Source organism: Pyrus communis, chromosome 4 (assembly GCF_963583255.1).
Source record: "Pyrus communis chromosome 4, drPyrComm1.1, whole genome shotgun sequence".
NCBI classification, from domain to species: domain Eukaryota; kingdom Viridiplantae; phylum Streptophyta; class Magnoliopsida; order Rosales; family Rosaceae; genus Pyrus; species Pyrus communis.
Window position 1 is genome coordinate 18,469,179 of NC_084806.1, and position 18,678 is coordinate 18,487,856.

At 37.9% G+C, this 18,678-nt stretch overlaps 1 protein-coding gene across 1 annotated transcript; it reads right to left on the minus strand.

The window, feature by feature from the left end:
- Nucleotides 1-2,992: 2,992 nt before the first annotated feature.
- LOC137732102 (nucleotide-sugar uncharacterized transporter 1-like) lies at nucleotides 2,993-8,023 on the minus strand. Its single transcript, XM_068471394.1, has 7 exons — nucleotides 7,764-8,023; nucleotides 6,044-6,192; nucleotides 5,732-5,937; nucleotides 5,534-5,627; nucleotides 4,679-4,845; nucleotides 4,427-4,597; nucleotides 2,993-3,530 (listed from the first exon to the last, which is right to left on the minus strand). Exons 1-7 carry the CDS (start codon nucleotides 7,834-7,836, stop codon nucleotides 3,257-3,259), a joined length of 1,134 nt encoding a protein of 377 aa, XP_068327495.1. The 5' UTR covers nucleotides 7,837-8,023; the 3' UTR covers nucleotides 2,993-3,256.
- Between the last annotated feature and the right edge of the window lie 10,655 nt (nucleotides 8,024-18,678).

Sequence of the window (18,678 nt, forward strand, 5' to 3'; positions counted from 1 at the left end):
CTTCGCAAATTTACAACATTCAAGCACCGTTAATGCCCCAGCCATGATAGCGATGGAAGCTGCGAAAGGTCTGTGACATTCCGCTCATGGATGACTCACCTCGCAACCCTCCATGGTAGAAATTAAAGCTGAAGAAGAAGCAGAGATTGCATGTATCACCTGGATTTGAGAAGGCAATTTGTTCTTCATCACCGCATTGCGTCGGGCCTTCCATATTTGCCAACAAGTAAAAGCAATGTGTATCAATATTCTCCTTTTCTCCTCCTCCACTGGTGCCGCCTCCATCACTTTCAGAAACCAAGCATCAAGTGTAGTTATATCTCGCTTCTCCACCTAGTAATTTAGGACTCCACCAAACCAAGCCAATTCTACACCTGTTCTTCATAAATCCACCACTAATATACCTTGAAATTTGAGAATCTTTTATTTCAATCCAATCTTAGAGACTAACACGACCATAAATTAGTTAGTACTTAAGAAAGACCACCAATGACCAACCTTTCAAACTATTGCTTATTGTAGGGAAAACAAATCACATTAACAAGTATAAAGGAGGATTAAAAAGTTTCAATGGAGCCCTACCACCAATGGATCGATCATGTAGAAAATTTCAGCTGGATTTTCTCTTCTTTTTTTTTTTGGGTAAAGTACAAAAAACTATCTCAACTATTGGGGTCATGACAGTTTCATACCTCATCTTTTAAATTTGACAATGTCATACCGCATCTTACGAATTTGTGACAATGTCATACCTCCGTCAATTTTTCTGTTACTTTTTCTGTTAAATGCTGACGTGGCAAGAGACGGGGACCACTTTCTATTAAAAAATTATTAAAAACTAAAAAAAATATTTAATATTTTTTAAATATTAAAATAATAAATAAAAGTAAAATTAAAAAAAAAAAGGTAAAGTACAAAAAACTACTTCAATTATTGGGGTCACGACAGTTTTATACCTCATCTTTTAAAATTGACAATGTCATACCACATCTTACGAATTTGTGACAATGTCATACCTCCGTCAATTTTTCTGTTAAGTGCTCACGTGGCTTGATTCGGGACATACTTTCTATTAAAAAATTATTAAAAACTAAAAAACAATTATTTAATATTTTTTAAATATTAAAATAATAATAAAAAGCAAAGAAAAAAAAAAAAAAAAACCATCAGTTCGTCCCTCCCCTCCCCCTCCCTCCTCCTCTCTCTTCTCCCCATCTTCATTTTCTTCCCCCCACCTGCAAAGCCAAAAAAATAAAAAAAATTTGAAAACCCAACAACCCCCCTGCGGAAGAACAAGAAGGAGAAGAAGGAGGAGGAAGAAGAAGAAGAGGAAGAAAAGGAGGAGGAAGAAGAAGAAGAGGAAGAAAAAATTAAAAAAAAATTTGAAAACCCATCAACACCCCCCTGCGGAAGAACAAGAAGGAGAAGGAGAAGGAGAATGAGAAGGAAGAAGAAGAAGAAGAAGAAGAAGAAGAAGAAGAAGAGGAAAAAAATGAGGAAGGAAATTTTTTTTTTTTTTTTTTTTTTAAACCATCAACTCCCCTGCAGAAGAAGAAGAAGAAGAGGAAAAAGAAGAGGAAAAAAAGAAGGAAAAAAAAAAAAATTTTGAAAACCCATCAAACCCCAAATCCACCACTTTCATCCATTCTCCACATCCTCTTCCGCACCCATCCTCCACCTTCTCTGCTCACCCATCTTCCCGCCGCCGGGATCTGGGGTTTTTTTTTTTTTTTTTTTTTTTGGGTTGCAGGAGGGAGAAGAGTGTGGGTGTGGGGGGAAGACAAATTGGATCTTTTTTTTTTTTTTTTTTTTTTTTTTTGGGATTTGCAGGTGAGGGAAGAAGATGAAGATGGGGAGAGGAGAGAGGAGGGAAGAGGGGGGGGAGGGGAGGGACGAAATGAGGGTTTTTTTTTTTTTTTTTTTTTTCTGCTTTTTATTATTATTTTAATATTTAAAAAATATTAAATAATTGTTTTTTAGTTTTTAATAATTTTTTAATAGAAAGTAGGTTCCGAATCAAGCCACGTTAGCACTTAACAAAAAAATTGACGGAGGTATGACATTGTCACAAATTCGTAAGATGCGGTATGACATTGTCAATTTTAAAAGATGAGGTATGAAACTGTCGTGACCCCAATAGTTGAGGTAGTTTTTTGTACTTTACCTTTTTTGTTTTTAATTTTACTTTTATTTATTATTTTAATATTTACAAAATATTAAATATTTTTTTAGTTTTTAATAATTTTTTATTAATTTTTTAATAGAAAGTGGTCCCCGTCTCTTGCCACGTCAGCATTTAACAGAAAAACTAACAGAAAAATTGACGGAGGTATGACATTGTCACAAATTCGTAAGATGCGGTATGACATTGTCAATTTTAAAAGATAAGGTATGAAATTGTCGCGATCCCAATAGTTGAGGTAGTTTTTTGTACTTTACCCTTTTTTTTTTTTTTCTTTTTTGTTCTTTTTTTTTTTTTTTTTTTAACAAGATAGTATTTACACTAAGGGAGTGAGGGTTAAAATTCACCTTTGATGAGAATCGAACCTAAAACCTCACTTACAAGTGAAGAAAAAAAATACCACTAGACCGTAATATAAGTGACAACTAGATTCTGTCTTTTCAAGCAAAATTGTAGAAAGGCTCAAAACAGATTTATTATTCTGTAAATGCCACACTAACAAACTTACACCAAGTATAATTCTAAAACTTCAGTCCACTGCTTTGGCAAAGAATAGAGAAGGTACAAGAGTTTGGAAAACTTCATCACCAAGATGTAGTAAAAGGAAAACCCTGTTATATACATAATCGCCATGCTCGGTTTTATTTAAGGGGTTGATTGCCACCCTTCTTGGATCCAATTTTTTGTTTTTAAAACTCATAAGTATTCAAGTAATTTCTACCTTCGTAGCCACGCCGTCAAGTGCAACATTTCAATCAAACAAGAATAAAATGAAACACATGATTAAGCAGTAACCAGTATATATATATATATATATATATATAGTATTCAATTGCATCCAAGACAATGTTGAAGAACCCAACAGAATCTACAAAATGTGACCTTGGAACAGGTAATGCCATATAGACTAACACCGGATCAGCAGACTAACACCAAACTCTAATTCATGGTAAGCATGGATAGAGCTTTGCCTTCAAAATCAGAATCGAAATTTTTTTATCTAAAGACAAACAAACGAAACAATGCCCCAAGTTAGTGATGAGTTAGATCTTGTCTTGTATCTACCTTGATAAGTTAGACAGATTCCGAACCATAATTTCCATCGTGGGTCTTGCTGTTTTCTTTACTCAGTTTAGATTTTGGTAAAGAAGACGCCTGCCGAGGGGAAGTTTTGTTTGATTGCAGCTTCAAATTAAGGTAAGTGTAAATGGACATTCCGGCAATGGCTGTGAAAGCCCCAGAAATGCTTGTCTTGCCTGGATTGGAACTAAAGAGGTAATAGTTTCCTAGAAGAATGACGCATGTTTTAAATTGACCAAGAACGACATGTGTGACAGCAGATGTTGCCCTGCCAAAGATGAAAAAAAATAAAAAATCAAGCATGTCAAAACCAACAGAACCAAGCAGAACAAGATTTTCATGCTAAAATTCACAAAGTAAAATCAAAATTATGATTAACAAACATATAGCAGTCCCCAGGACATATTACAAAACTTTAAAAAAAAATTAATGCCACGCGACCATGTTTGAAACAGTTATCATTAGAATTGAAGTTTTCAGATATATATATACACATAACGGTCACATGCCAAAGTGGTGTTATGATACTTGTCACATGCCTCTAGGTTTACAAGTGCAATGTTGTCGATACGGCTGATTTGATAGTCATGAGGTGTTACATGACCCCAAAAACAAGTGAAAAGGCTTTGATCCACTAGACAATGGACAAATAAAAGAGTAAACTGCCAATTTGGCCCTTGAATTATTATCCAAGTGAAAATCGAGTTCTTGAACTATTTTTGAGAATAATAAGTCCTTAAGTTCATTAAAAGCTTCCAGCTTCATCTCTACAATAAGATTCAAAGTTATTATATTCAATTTTCCGTCAATTTAAGTCATGGCTTGCAGGTGATACATTTTAGAGGGCAATGCTGTAATTTCCTCACCCATAGCCTTGCATATAAGTTGTGAATCTAACTTCTAACTTACACTAAAAGCTAACTCCATACACTAATCTTTTTCAAGAAAAAGTCCTTCTCAAAAGGCCAATTTTTGCCCTTTTTTTTTCAAATCAATTTGAAAGCAATCTGACAGTGTACTAAATTGACTAGTTTGCTCATGCTACTGACCAACGTAAACTGTAAACTAACGACATCGGAGGTCAAAACTCTTCTTCCGACCTAAACTATGGACCCAAAAAACCACAAATAGGATAATCAGGAAGAACAAACAGATATCACATACCCAAGTGCTAGAGCGCCTGACCACTGAAGCAAGAAGCCAAGAATAGCTGACATGAGAATTGCCAAGGTGTTGTTGAAGTTCCAATTGAAAGATAGGGCACCAGGTGGATCTAACCAAGGGATTAGTGCGACAAGGAAAAATAGAGTGATTGGTGTTGTCTTCCACATTAATCTGTTCAACGATTTGCATTTTAGTTCAATATCAAGGAGATTCCAATAGAAACTTAATGGTTTCAAAGGGAGCACCACTTACGCTAAGGCTGTCCAATTTTCCTGCTGTTGCAAGCTAGACCAAAGAATTTTGTTGACTGCACTTGGTATTATCCATGCTAATGCTATACAAGCACCAAAGAGATGAAATTGCATATCAGTTACTGTAGCGACGGCAACACCAATTGATACTACTGTAAGTGCTAGAACCTGAAATTTCGTAGCAAGGTGTTAGAACAGAAAGGAAAAGCTGTTGTAGATGACTTATGCAGAAAATTTTGTACGAGAAGAACAATGATTAAAAAATGAAAAAAGAATGGAATTAATCAATTCCATGTGCAAGGAACCCATACAAGCACCCTACATACTAAATGTATCAAGGCCGAAAGAATTAAGTAATGCATTTGGATAGGCATGCAAGATTTCCTCCATATCTCTAAGCGATCTAAAATTCTGATGTAAAACTTTTGATAAACGCAGAAATGGTGCCAAGAAACAATTAACTCATGGTGAACAGATCTACTCGGCATATTTCTACTGATTGAGTAAATTACCTCTGTCAGCGGCTAATTCCCGGGTTTACAATCTAATACAGTTTCCAAATAGCATTTTTTCATAATACGTGGGACAAGTTGGATGTGAGGTCTACATCCTCCTCATTTCAGAGTCTTGAAAAAAATTATTGGCGACAGTGAAGACATTACCCGAATTTTCAAAAACATGTAAACCAGATATGAATAACCTTTTCAGTGACAAGTGCAACTGGACAGGAATTGTGGCGGAACTTTGTGTTCTACAGTCTGCTAAAACAATAACTCGGCCCGAATAGCAGGAATATAAAACTGTGTTTTATTTGCAAATTGACATGGCACTTAAAGGCAAAAACGAAAGGAGCTACCTTCGAGAAAGAAACTCTCTTATTGTACAACAAAAATTCGGCGAGACCAATTGATGGCGTAACCGCAATTTTAGACATCTGATAAAACCCCACACTGAAGAAATAGATATTAAACTCAATGTTGAAAACATATATATAATTAAGAAACAGATTCTGATGACCTTTGGTAAAGGTAAGAATAATGATGTAACATCTCACCTATTATACTTCAAGCTAACATTAGCAAGGCCAGTAGAGAAAGCCATAACAAAGCCAAGAGTAAATAATGTAGATAAGCGGGTCGATTTTGAGGGACATGCAGGGAGGATAGAAAGAGCATTTAGAATGGCCATTAATAACCAGCTTACTACATAGTGGATAAGGGTGAGAAATATAGGAAACTGGAACCCAACAACTTTGAGCACCTGAAGAAACACAAGAACATAAGTTACCAGCCGGAAAACTGCTGTTTTTATATCAAGTCAGGCAAAATGTGGATAGATTAGAATATAGAGAGTTCAGCATACGAACCAATTTGTTCACGAAAATTATGCCAACAGCAATTACAAAATTGAAGGTAAGAGCAGTGGCAGGGCCACATAGCTGTTGCTGACGCTTTGCACCATCGGATGAGCGGAATTCATTAAAAAGAGCAGATCGCAAGTCTTCTATAGCTCTTCCTGAGTTCATATACAGAAAATAGAGAAGAAAATAAACGATATCAATGAGCAACAACATACTACAGATGTATAACCAAGTTATATTCCCTACAGAATCAAAGTCCAATAATAATGAGATATGATTGTCTCTCGTGGCCGACCTTAACAAACTGTAATACCTACTTATGAAAAATAACAAATGTCAATCCATACATTTTGTTTTAATCAACATATATCCATATGCACATTTCCAGCTCAGTAAGAAATGACTATCATATACATGAATTCATTAAGACTGGAAACGAGATAATATAATTTTCTTTAAGGAAAATTAAGTTGGATGTAATATGCTTACCAAAAATTAGACACTAGGGAAGAACAAATCAAAATGTAAATATCCGAGCCAAAAAATAAATAAATTATATATTTTGGTCAACTAAAAAAAAAAAACAAACAAACAAAATCGCTAAGCATAAAAAAATTTAGAATTATTTACCCAAAATCCCCCAACCTTTTAGTGTCATTCCAAATTGATCTTAACCTTTTTAAACATTTCAAACAAGTATCCAACTTATTGAAAATGTCACACCGTTAAGCCCCAGTTAATTATGTTGAAAATCCACCAATTGGGTATATCATGGTCAACGTTAATATTAGTTGTCTCAAAAATCTAAATTTCAAACATAAATTATATAATATGGAATCCAATGATAAACAAGTGTTGAATTGAATTGAAAATGAACCCAAAATAAAATTACATCAGGAGTGCAATCTTCTAATAAAGAAAGGGATAAGAATTCAGATAGGGTTTCAAGGAGCTTGTTTCTACTTATGTATTTTCTTCATACACCGATTCTCGGCTTGTAAAGCTTTCAGTTCTTCATTGTGGGCAATGAAGAAGGTGGCGGCCAGATCATGGTAGTCCATACCATTTCAGCAACCTCCATGACCTTCTTCCCAATGTTGATAGCTTGAGTTGTAGGGTGGAGTTGGTGATTTTTCCTTGGGTTTGGAGGTGATGGCATGATGGGGATGGCGGTGACCGTTAGTTGGTTGAGGCTATGCTTTCATGACTTTCTATGGATTTTGAAGACAAAGTAACCTCTAGTTAATTTAACAGTTTTTTATCTGCAGCTTAACTAATGTAACATTTTCAACAAATTGGGTAGTTATTGGGAAAAGGTTGAAACCAATTTGAAATAACACTTCAAAGATCGGGGTACTTAATCCAAAAATTTATTCACTCGTTTTAACCAAACTGCAATATAAGTATAAACTACATGAATAAGGAGATTTTAAATAAATAGCTCACGCAAAATCAGTCAATGCAATGAATAAGCAAACAGATATTAGAATCTGCAAACAAAAATCGCAAAACTCACAAGCAACATGTTTAAACCTTAAAACTGAATTCAACAAAATTATGAATCACAAAAACGAAAGCCACAGAATTTGTGAGAAAACCCAGATAAACCAAACAAAGTGACCCTTCATTCGTAGCTTATTGGATGGAAATACAAACCAAAATAATTTCTTTCAAGCTAGCTGCTGCAGTGAGATTGGAATTTGGAACTAGAAGTGGCAAACGATACCTCTTTCACCAGCATCACTATCCTTGCGCTTGAGAAACTTCCTAACGCCTTTCCTTACAAAGAAATTTAACATTTTTATGGATTCAAAGCATTAACCTTTCGATTTCTTTCATTCCCTCTCTCTCAGCAACAATGGCAACGGCTCTATTTTTGGGTCTCTAGATAGAGAAAGGAGAAAGCTTGGAGAGAGAGAGAGAGGGAGAGAGCAGGGCAGGGTCAGCAGCACAGCAGGAGTACTAAGTTTTGAGCTGGAAGAGAGAGAAAAGAGAAAGATTTAGGAAATGACTGAATTCTCTTCCGTTTCCTTTCTTTTATATTTTTTATTTTATCTTTCTTTTTCTATGTAAAATTAATTTAATATATTAAAATAAATTAATTGTGATTGTTCAAATAGTAAGAGAAGAAAGGAGAAAACACAAAAGAGAGAAGAGAATCCCACTCTATCCGGGAAAATGGCAAGGACGCAGATTGTCTGCCCTTCTAATATGGTATCTTTCTATTTGTGCGATCACGGTTAAACCATATCAACATTTTATATTCCTATTACCTTTTATTTTATTATCTCTATAAAAAATAATATAAAATATTGACATGACTTAACCGTGATCGCACAAAATATGAAGGCATGAGAGAGCAGACAACCTACCTCCAAATGGCGAAAAGGGAAATCCATTTGTGAGACAGGAGAGAGACGTGTGTATAGTGGACAGCGGTGATGGCGGAAATTTGAGGTTGTCTGTCCGAGAGAGAGGCTGAGAAAAAGAAAACAAAAGCAAAAAGAGATTGAAGAAATCACGCCTACATCCTACTCCGGAGTACCGACAGTTTAGCACTGTTTATTATGTTTTTTTTTTTGGTTTTGTCAGAAGGGAAAATTTGTCTATCAACGAATGTGACTTTATCTCAACAATATTTAAAAATAAAATAAAAATGTGAGTTAGGTTTAAAAAGAGTTTGTGGACGCCACTCGGTGTTAGTATTACGATTTGAGATTATTCATCTTCACTTAAAAGTAAGAGATTTTAGATTCAAATCTCGTGAATAACTAATTTGATACCAAATTAAGTTACTCATTGTGTAGTTTTACCGAACTCCCCTTCCCCTTAGTGTAAAAAGTATCGATATATTCAAAAAAAGAGTTTGTGGGCAAATAGATGTAATGACGGATAATAATTATGTCTATAGAGTATGCATTTTGGTGTGAGTTTAACCATCATCGATTTCTTTTTCACTCTAGTCAAAATTAAAGTTTTTGGATGACTAAATTTTACGCTTTCAATGTTTAATGAAGCGATTTTTTAAAAAGGAAAGGAATTTAAAGTTGCTGATATTATATTTATGAGATTTAAAACAGTGTTAGTTTATTATTTTTTATTTATTTAATTATTATTAATTTCTAAATTGATAATGTGGCATATTTAGACTCGTTTTTAGTCCCTAAAAGTCAGATATACACAAAGAAAATCAAATTGTGTGATAAGTTGTCGATTTGGAATATGAGTCATTGATTGAAGAAAAACTCATGAGTATTAGTTTTGGTCGATATAATGCAAGGTTGGCTTCTACAAGAACTTAAAAAAATTGGTCTCACTCTAAGAGCACTTTCATGGGTCTTGAATTGCCTAAGCAGTTTGGGTTGAAGGCAAACACTGTCCAAAACACACTTCCTAGCTAGTCTTAATTATCAAGCAAGAGGTGGGGTCCATGGATGTCACGTCCTGAACTCGGGTCAGTAATAGAAACTCGAACCCGAATCTAAAACATGAGTTAAAACTAAATAATTAAAAAAAATTGTAACGGGTTGGAAAATAAATTTCTCTTATAAAAATAACTCATGATTCTTAGACAAATCAAGAATTACAGTAAATAGACGAATAAACTTTATATACTTCAATCTAATCCGATTACATCCTGCCTATCCTCTTGAATGTCTAGTTCGTAAACCTGCATAACAATAGAGGGATGAGTTTCAACAGCTCAGTAGGGACATAACTTTATCACAGTAAATTGACAATACTAAATTAAATGTCATGGAATCATCTAGCCAAATTTCAAATCATTATTGATAACAATGCATGAATGTAATGCAACCTCTTCGGCTACCCCTGTTAATTTATATAATAAAACATGCGGACATCCGCGTCCCATACTGTGCATTTTACCACTGCAGTGGTAGTTCAAATATTATTTATACAAATTAACCCCCATAAGGTAGCCCAAGTTCATAAACCCCTTTTGTTAGTCATCCTATCTAATTCATTGATCTCCATCCCAAATCCCCCACATCAACAATTTATCCCGCCGATATCCTATTCTAAGATGCACACAGAGATTTTCTAGAACCTATTCACAATGAATAGATTCCACTACACAAAATATCCTTTCCAATTACCCTCATTTCCAGACCAATCTAAACAATAAAGTTCTAACTACATCAACATAAATGATGCACAAATAATATCATTTCATTTTTACATGTATCACAGTATATTCTCGACGAATAACATTCCAACAATAATTCCATAACTAATAACAAGTAAAATTAAACGAAGCAATTAGCCAATTAATATCCAACCACATTAATCAACCAAAAAGATAAAGAATATTCTAACACTTCACGAAATTTAATAAAATCAACTTCCGTAAAGGTTTGCCATATTTCCTCTACTTAGATTTCAAAGCTAAAACGACGATCCACGTCACTATCGGAATAGCTAAACTCTATGCACTTATCCATGTCACTACCGAAATGACTAAGTTCCTCGTATTCGAAGAAGCTCCTTGATCGCTCCTAAAACCATATATTTCTTCTACTCTCTTTTATTTTCCAACCTCTCTCTCTATATATAAACATAAGAACTAAACATATGCATATAGCGTAAGTACAGAACATGTTTGCCTGCACTTGCATGTCAAACTCTCATAATTTCTCTCTGCAAATGCTTAACATGCATGCTTGCATGTAACCATATATCTCACTACATCGTCCAACCCGTGCACCAGTTGGTAACCCAAACCAAGGGAATGAAGTTCCTATTTATAGGGGAAAAGGCAGCTACCAATGTAATTTGATTGAATGGTGTGACGGCAAGGATAAAGCCGATGGACCTATCTTGTTCTTCTACAAGCTCCTGCGTGTAAAGATGAGGAGACCTGATACTATGCATCCAACACCTAATTGCTTAGTCACTTAGTTGATGCAACAGGTGTCAATAGCAACTCAAAAGATTTAACCCGCACCTGCCACCTCAAATTTACAAAACTGCTTACAAGCACCTTAATTCAGATAGCTAAGAACCAAGTCATGACACGTCCAACCTTAGGTGGATCTCCAAGTTTGCTGGAATTACACACCTATTAATCTGCATGAAACATTTAAGCCACCTCCCACTAATTTGTTTTCCTATTCATGTCTCTACAGACCACGTATTGTTATTCTAGAACACTCCAACTCAACTTATCTTCCTAATTAACTACAATGGCGTAGCCACTCATGAGGTTAAGGTGGGCTGTAGTTTAGGGAGGTTTTCTGTAAGAGTAGTGTTATTCATATATTTATTTTTACTTTTTACACACCTTTTAATCACCGATTGTTCGGATCGAATGAATTGAAGATGATCACTAACAAAATATTAATAAGGCTATGTTGGAAGTAAAATGGGTTTGTGAATAGATCTATTCTTTTGTAAACTCATGCTTATAGCCTACTCAATTTCAATACAGATTATTATTTAATGTATATTTAGTAGAGGAGAGGTAGTAAATAATATGTTTTCTGCTAAAAATTATAAATTAGTTCTATCTCTAGTCCCCCCCCCTTTATTCTATTCTTTAAAGAAAAATACCATTTATCCTATGTAATTTTGTGATAGCCCGTCCCGGATTTTTCGTACCGTAGGGGTAAAATGACGGTTTTGCCCCTAGTATTTTTGTTTCATTGTGTTGTTATTTTGGGGTTTTGGTTGGCTGTTTTGGACCCCACACACACACCCACACTCATCCTCATCCTTTCCCTGTCCCGTATCCCTGTCTCTCTCTCCCTTTCCTTTCTTCCTTGTACGGACACGAGTCCAATTGCTCGAAAACATGGTACATCGAGGAAGAAAACTACATATTTGTGCTCGTGACGTCCTTAGGAGTTCAACCATACTCATTTCAGGTAAGGATACCTTCGTTTTCATGTTGAACCGGAGATGTTCAAATTGGGGTACTGTTCATGCAACGTAAATTCATGTGTTTTTGGGAATTTCAAGTTTGTAGGAAACTTGGTAAGGTCCTTAGGAGGCTCGGGGTGGTTCGTTTGAAGGTTTTGGACATCGGGATCGTGAGTTGCAGGTTTGGCAGGTTTTGGTGGAGTTTTCCCGCGAGATTCAGTTGGTTTTAGTGCTTGAAAGTGGTAAGGATTTGTTCCTCTAGTTGTAAGCTTCATTTTGGTACCAATTTCGTGAAATTTGGGTGAAAAACGAGTGTGATATGAGGTTTGGAAAATTTCCTAGTTTTCCGACGACGGAGTTTGACCGAAGAAAATGACAGAATATTTCTTCAGTTTGGACGAAATATTCCTAACGGTGTTAACGGAATCTGTCAGACTTAATAGAATATTCCTGATGGCGTTAACCAGGCACGTGCCTGCGCAAGGGCGGCACGTGTGGCCGTGCCTTAGCCAAAGCGTGGGGGCTCGTGCGGTGTCAGAAAATTATTTTAAAAATATGGGGATGTTCGTAAGGTTGAGTAGATCACATTGGTGTATTCACACACCCCATTTGAGCATTGTATGAGAAGTTTTTACCTAGTTTGGGTTATGTGCTTTAAATTAATGTTTTTATAGTTGTTTCACATATAGGTGAGACCTATCCCGAGAACAAGCGCAGTCACTCGAGGCAAGGGGTTTACGACCCTTCTACATACCAGTGAATAGGCTTTTGGTTTTCCGTATATACCTATATACTTGTGTTTTTCCCAGAAAATGAAATTAAACGTTTATATGTTTTATACGCCGTACAATATGTTTACCCGTTTAATTATGCATTATTAGTTGCATATATACATATGTTTGGTGTTGCGGACGCACAGGTAAGTGCCAGGTAAGTTATGGTTTATGTTTATGTTTAGTAGTGATTTGAGATGCATAGAGAGCTCATAACCTGCACCACCGGTGTTAGTGCTCCCACCCAGAGTAGGGCACAGTCCTTCACGTGATGTTCACCTCCTACACCACACGCTCATCTTGGATCCAAGTTAGGCGCACAATCCTGTCGTACAGACCACTATAGGTGGTTCCGACTCATAGGTGACCCGCGATTATTCGCCCAGTCTTCACGTGATCGTAGCATTTGAGTGTACTTATTTACACCCAGTCTTGTCGTACAGACCACTTTAGGTGGTTTCGACTCGTGTGCAGGTATAGTTAGTGAGTTGGAGATTTGAGCTCTAGATTCAGCTGTACAGGTCACGTTAGGTGACTCCGGCTGACAGATTATATGGCATTGATTTGACATTACCTGAGTACTTGCATTTCTATGTGGAGGCATTCGACATGGCATATTTCTGAGCATGAGTTATATATATATATGTGCATATGCTATTTTCTGGGAAACTATACATGTTTTACGGCGAGGGGTTAGTACTTTTGATATTGAAATGATTTTGAAAAGCTTTGTTTTTACCCATTCACGCTTTCTGTTTTGCGCTCCTACAGGTTCTAGTTTGGATAGCTCTGTTGGTGGCTCTCAAGGGATTCACAGCATATCTGACAGATTATCACCAGTGTAGGACCACCTTTGGGTGTGTTTATTTAATGTTGTTTCTCCTGGACTGTACTAGGTCTTTTATGCTCTAAACATTATTTTTCACACTTACGCTTGCACATGTATGTTATTTACTCAGTGTATAGCTTGGTTTTTATTTATTTGTACTTCTATTATTATATCTTAGCTTCCGCACTGTGCACTTGGTTATGTCACTTTCACGTGACGACCAGCATGGCCTGACTTCGGTCAGGGTGTGTCAGTTTGGTATCAAATGGGACATCGGGCTGAAAATTGTCCCCAGAGTGAGCAGAGGCCCCAACAGACTTTCTTGCCACCACCTGCACCGATCCAGCAGGTTCCTGGTCCTGGTAGTTACGAGCAGATGGGTCGTGGTGGTGCCTATTAATATCAAGGTGATGTTATTTCTTATGCCCCAGGACAGTATCCATATCCCCAGGATCCATATTCTTAGGGTGGTTATCCCCAGTATTTTGGTGGCTATATGTCGTATTTTCCAGTTCCAGCAAGTGGGTCTTAGTGGTATCAGGGAGGACAGCCTCAACAAGGGAAGATTGTTGCGAGTAGTGTGGGATCTTCGAGGCAGTCTGGTCAGCCTAGTCAGGGGCGTGGTGCACAGAGTCGTGGTGGCCAGACGAGTAGAGGTCGTGGTGGACGGCAGCTGACCCAGGGGCGTATTCACAATATCTCTCTGCAGAATGCTCAAAATAATCCAGACTTGATCATGGGTACGTTAAATATCCTTGGTTATTTTGCTAGAGTATTAATTGACTGTGGTGCTACACATTCTATGATTTCTCATACATTTGCTCAAGTGACGCAACCTCACCCTACACCTCTAGGGTATGATTTAGAGTTTGCTATACCTAGAAGGGAAAGATGTATTGTTGATTGTGTGTATCCAGGATGTCCAGTGATGGTGGAGGATGTTATTATGCCAGCTGATCTTATCCCGTTAGATATTGTTAATTTTGATGTGATTTTGGGCATGGATTGGTTGCATTTCAATCGTGCCAATATTGATTGTTACGGGAAAATAGTTACCTTCCATCGTCCTGGATTACCTGTGGTTACTTTTGTGGGCGAGCAAAGTGGGGTGAGACATGGCGTTATTTTTGCTATGCGAGCGAAAAGGTTATTATTAAAGGGTTGCCAGGGATACTTAGCTCATATGGTGTTGGACAATGCTGCTCTTAGCAGTGTGGAAGATGTAAGGGTAGTTAGGCATTTTCCTGATGTTTTCCCTGAGGATTTACCTGGTTTGCCGCCAGACCGAGACATGGAGTTCACCATCGATTTGCTTCCCGGTACTAATCCTATATCCTTGACTTCTTACCGTATGGCTTCTGCTGAGTTGAGGGAATTAAAAGTTCAATTGCAGGAATTAGTGGATAAGGGTTTTATTTAGCCTAGTGCTTCACCTTGGGGAGCTCCAGTGTTGTTTGTGAGAAAGAAAAATGGAACTTTGAGGCTATGTATTGATTACCAGCAATTGAATCAGGTAACGATTAAAAACCGTTATCCATTGCCGCGTATTGATGATTTGTTTGATCAGTTGCGAGGTGCTTATGTATTCTTCAAGATTGACTTGAGGTCTGGATACTATCAATTGAAGATTAGTAGGGAGGATGTCCCTAAAACTGCTTTCAGGACTCGTTATGGTCATTACGAGTTTCTGGTTATGCCTTTTGGATTGACGAATGCGCCAGCTGCTTTTATGGATTTGATGAACTGAGTATTCCAGCCGTATTTGGATAGGTTTGTTATTGTCTTCATTGACGATATTCTGGTATACTCTAAGTCTAAATCGGAGCATGTTCGACATCTTACTTTGGTGTTGAAAAGGTTGAGGGAACACCAACTGTATGCTAAGTTTAGCAAGTGCCAGTTCTGGTTAGATCAAGTAGCATTTTTGGGGCACATTATTTCTGCTCAAGGTATCTTGGTCAATCCTTAGAAGGTGGCAGCTGTGGAGAAACGGGAGCAACCGCGAACCGTCACTGAGGTCAGAAGTTTCCTTGGTTTAGCAGGGTATTATTGACGGTTTGTTAAGGATTTTTCTGTGATTGCTTTACCACTGACAAAGTTAACGAGGAAAGATGTTAAATTTGAGTGGGATGATAATTGTGAGCAGAGTTTCCAACAATTGAAGTATTGTCTCACTCATGCACCTGTTTTGGCACTCCCGGACGATAGTGGTGATTTCGAGGTTTATAGTGATGTTTCCTTGAATGCTCTAGGATGTGTGTTGATGCAGCATGGTAGGGTAATTGCTTATGCCTCACGACAATTGAAGCCTCATGAGTTGAACTATCTTACGCATGATTTGGAGTTAGCGGCCATCATCTTTGCGTTGAAGTTGTGGAGACATTATCTTTATGGAGAAAAATGCAAGATCTTTACAGATCATAAGAGTCTTCAATACCTTTTCACGTAGAGGGATCTTAATCTTTGTCAGCAGAGGTGGTTGGAACTGCTTAGTGATTATGACTGCAAGATTGATTATCACCTTGGTCGTGCAAATGTGGTAGCTGATGCACTTAGTATGAAGTCTCAGGGTCATATTCATGTGTTGTACGCTAGTCACGTTCCTCTTCTGGCAGACTTAAGATCCACAGGAGTGAGGTTAGAGACAGAAGATCAAGAGGTGGCTTTACTTGCTAATTTTCAAGTTAGGCCAATTTTAGTTGATCGTGTGCTTGAAGCTCAGGTAGCTGATGAGGAAACTCAAGAAATAATCCAAGCAAGGAATCAGGGGAAGAGGAAAGACCTCAGAGTTCATGAATCGGATGGCATGCTTATGCAAGAGGGTAGGATGTTTGTGCCTAATAATTTGGATTTAAAGAAAGCAATTCTCGATGAAGCGCATATCTCAGCTTATGTTATGCATCCAGGAGCTACTAAAATGTATCATACCATTCGACCATTTTATTATTGGCCGGGTATGAAGAGAGAGATAGCTGAGTATGTGAGTAGGTGTGCCGTTTGCTAGCAAGTTAAAGCTGAAAGGAAGAAGCCATTTGGGTTGTTGCAACCGCTCCCCGTTCCAGAGTGGAAATGGGAAAACATTACTATGGATTTGGTGTACAAGCTTTCGCGTACACATAATGGTTTTGACAGCATTTGGGCGATTGTTGATCGGCTTACTAAGTCAGCACATTTCATTCCAGTGAGGGATAAGTATTCTTTGGGCCGATTAGCTGAGTTGTTCATCTCGAAGATCGTGAAGTACCATGGTGTTCCTGTGAGTATTGTTTCGGATCGTGACCCAAGATTTACTTCTAAATTTTTGGTGGTTTTTCAGGAAGCTTTGGGTACAAGGTTACTCTATAATACAACATATCATCCTCAGACAGACGGACAGTCAGAGAGAACCATTCAGACGTTGGAGGATATGTTGAGATCTTCGGTGTTACAGTTTGGTGATGCTTGGCACAAGTGGTTAGATTTAATGCAATTTGCCTACAACAACAGCTTTCATTCGAGTATCGGCATGGCACCATTCGAGGCATTGTATGGTAGATCTTGTCGCACACCCTTGTGTTGGTCAGAAATCGGAGAAAGAGTTTTGGTGGGCCCAGAGATTGTTGAGGAGACTACTCAAAATGTTCAGTTAACCAAGTCTAACCTGAAGGCGGCCCAGGATCGACAAAAGAGCTTAGCGGACCAGCATGATACGGATAGAGTGTATGAGGTTGGCGATTGGGTATTTCTGAAGCTTTCACCGTGGAGAGGTGTTGTGTGGTTTGGAAAGAAAGGTAAGTTGAGTCCCAGGTTTATCGGACCGTACATGATCACTGAGCAAGTTGGTGAAGTGGCTTACAGGCTGGAGTTGCCTTCTGAGCTAACTAAAGTACATAACGTTTTTCACGTGTCTATGCTTCGACATTATGTTACGGATCCGTCTCATGTGATATCTCCTCAACCCTTGGAAATTCATTCGGATTTGACTTATGATAAGGAACCAGTGACGATTCTGGATTAGAAGGAAAAGGTTCTGAGGAACAAGACAATGAATTTGGTGAAAGTTTTGTGGATGAATCATTCAGCGGAGAAGGCTACTTGGGAGACTAAAGATCGGATGAGAGATTTGTATCCTCGATTGTTCTTTAATCACTAGTGGTTGCTGTGAGTGGTTGTTATGAATTTTGGGATGAAATTTTATTAAGGTGGGTAGGTTGTGACAGCCCGTCCTGGATTTTTCGTACCGTAGGGGTAAAATGACGGTTTTGCCCCTAATATTTTTGTTTCATTGTGTGGTTATTTTGGGGTTTTGGTTGGCTGTTTTGGACCACACACACACACCCACACCCATACTCATCCTTATCCTTTCCTTGTCCCGTATCCCTGTCTCTTTCTCCCTTTCCTTTCTTCCTTATACGGACAAGAGTCCAATTGCTCGAAAACGTGGTAGATCGAGGAAGAAAACTACATATTTGTGCTCGTAAGGTCCTTAGGAGTTCAACCATACCCATTTCAAGTAAGGATACCTTCGTTTTCACGTCGAACCTGAGATGTTCAAATCGGGGTACTGTTCATGCACACGTAAATTCATGGGTTTTGGGAATTTCAAGTTTGTAGGAAACTTGGTGAGGTCCTTAGGAGGCTCGGGGTGGTTCATTTGAAGGTTTTAGACGTTGGGATCATGAGTTGCAGGTTTGGCTGGTTTTGGTGGAGTTTTCCCGGTGAGATTTTGTTGGTTTTAATGCTTGAAAGTGGTATGGATTTGTTCCTCTAGTTGTAAGCTTCATTTTGGTACCAATTTCGTGAAATTTAGGTGAAAAACGAGTGAGATATGAAGTTTGGAAAATCTCCCGGTTTTGTGGCTACGGCGACGGCGCCGAAGTTTAGCAGGAGAAAACGACGGAATATTCCTAACGGCGTTAACGGAATCTGTCAGACTTAATGGAATATTCCTGACGGCGTTAACTAATGCCGTCAGTGTGCCAGGCACGTGCCTGCTCGTGGGCAGCGCGTGTGGCCGTGCTTTGGCCAGCGCGTGGGGGCGCGTACGGTGTCAGAAAATTATTTTAAAAATATGGGATGTTCGTGAAGTTGAGTAGATCATGTTGGTGTATTCACATACCCCATTTGAGCATTGTATGAGAAGTTTTTACCTAGTTTGGGTTATGTGCTTTAAATTAACG

What these genes read in the sequence shown, in the direction of transcription:
- LOC137732102 (XM_068471394.1), bottom strand. Translation starts at nt 7,836, where the DNA reads ATGTTAAATTTCTTTGTAAGGAAAGGCGTTAGGAAGTTTCTCAAGCGC. An exon ending in TAGTGATGCTGGTGAAAGAG is followed by an intron (nt 6,193 to 7,763) that starts GTATCGTTTGCC and finishes ATATGAACTCAG; the next exon opens with GAAGAGCTATAGAAGACTTG. An exon ending in GAAAATTGGACAGCCTTAGC is followed by an intron (nt 4,598 to 4,678) that starts GTAAGTGGTGCT and finishes ATCGTTGAACAG; the next exon opens with ATTAATGTGGAAGACAACAC.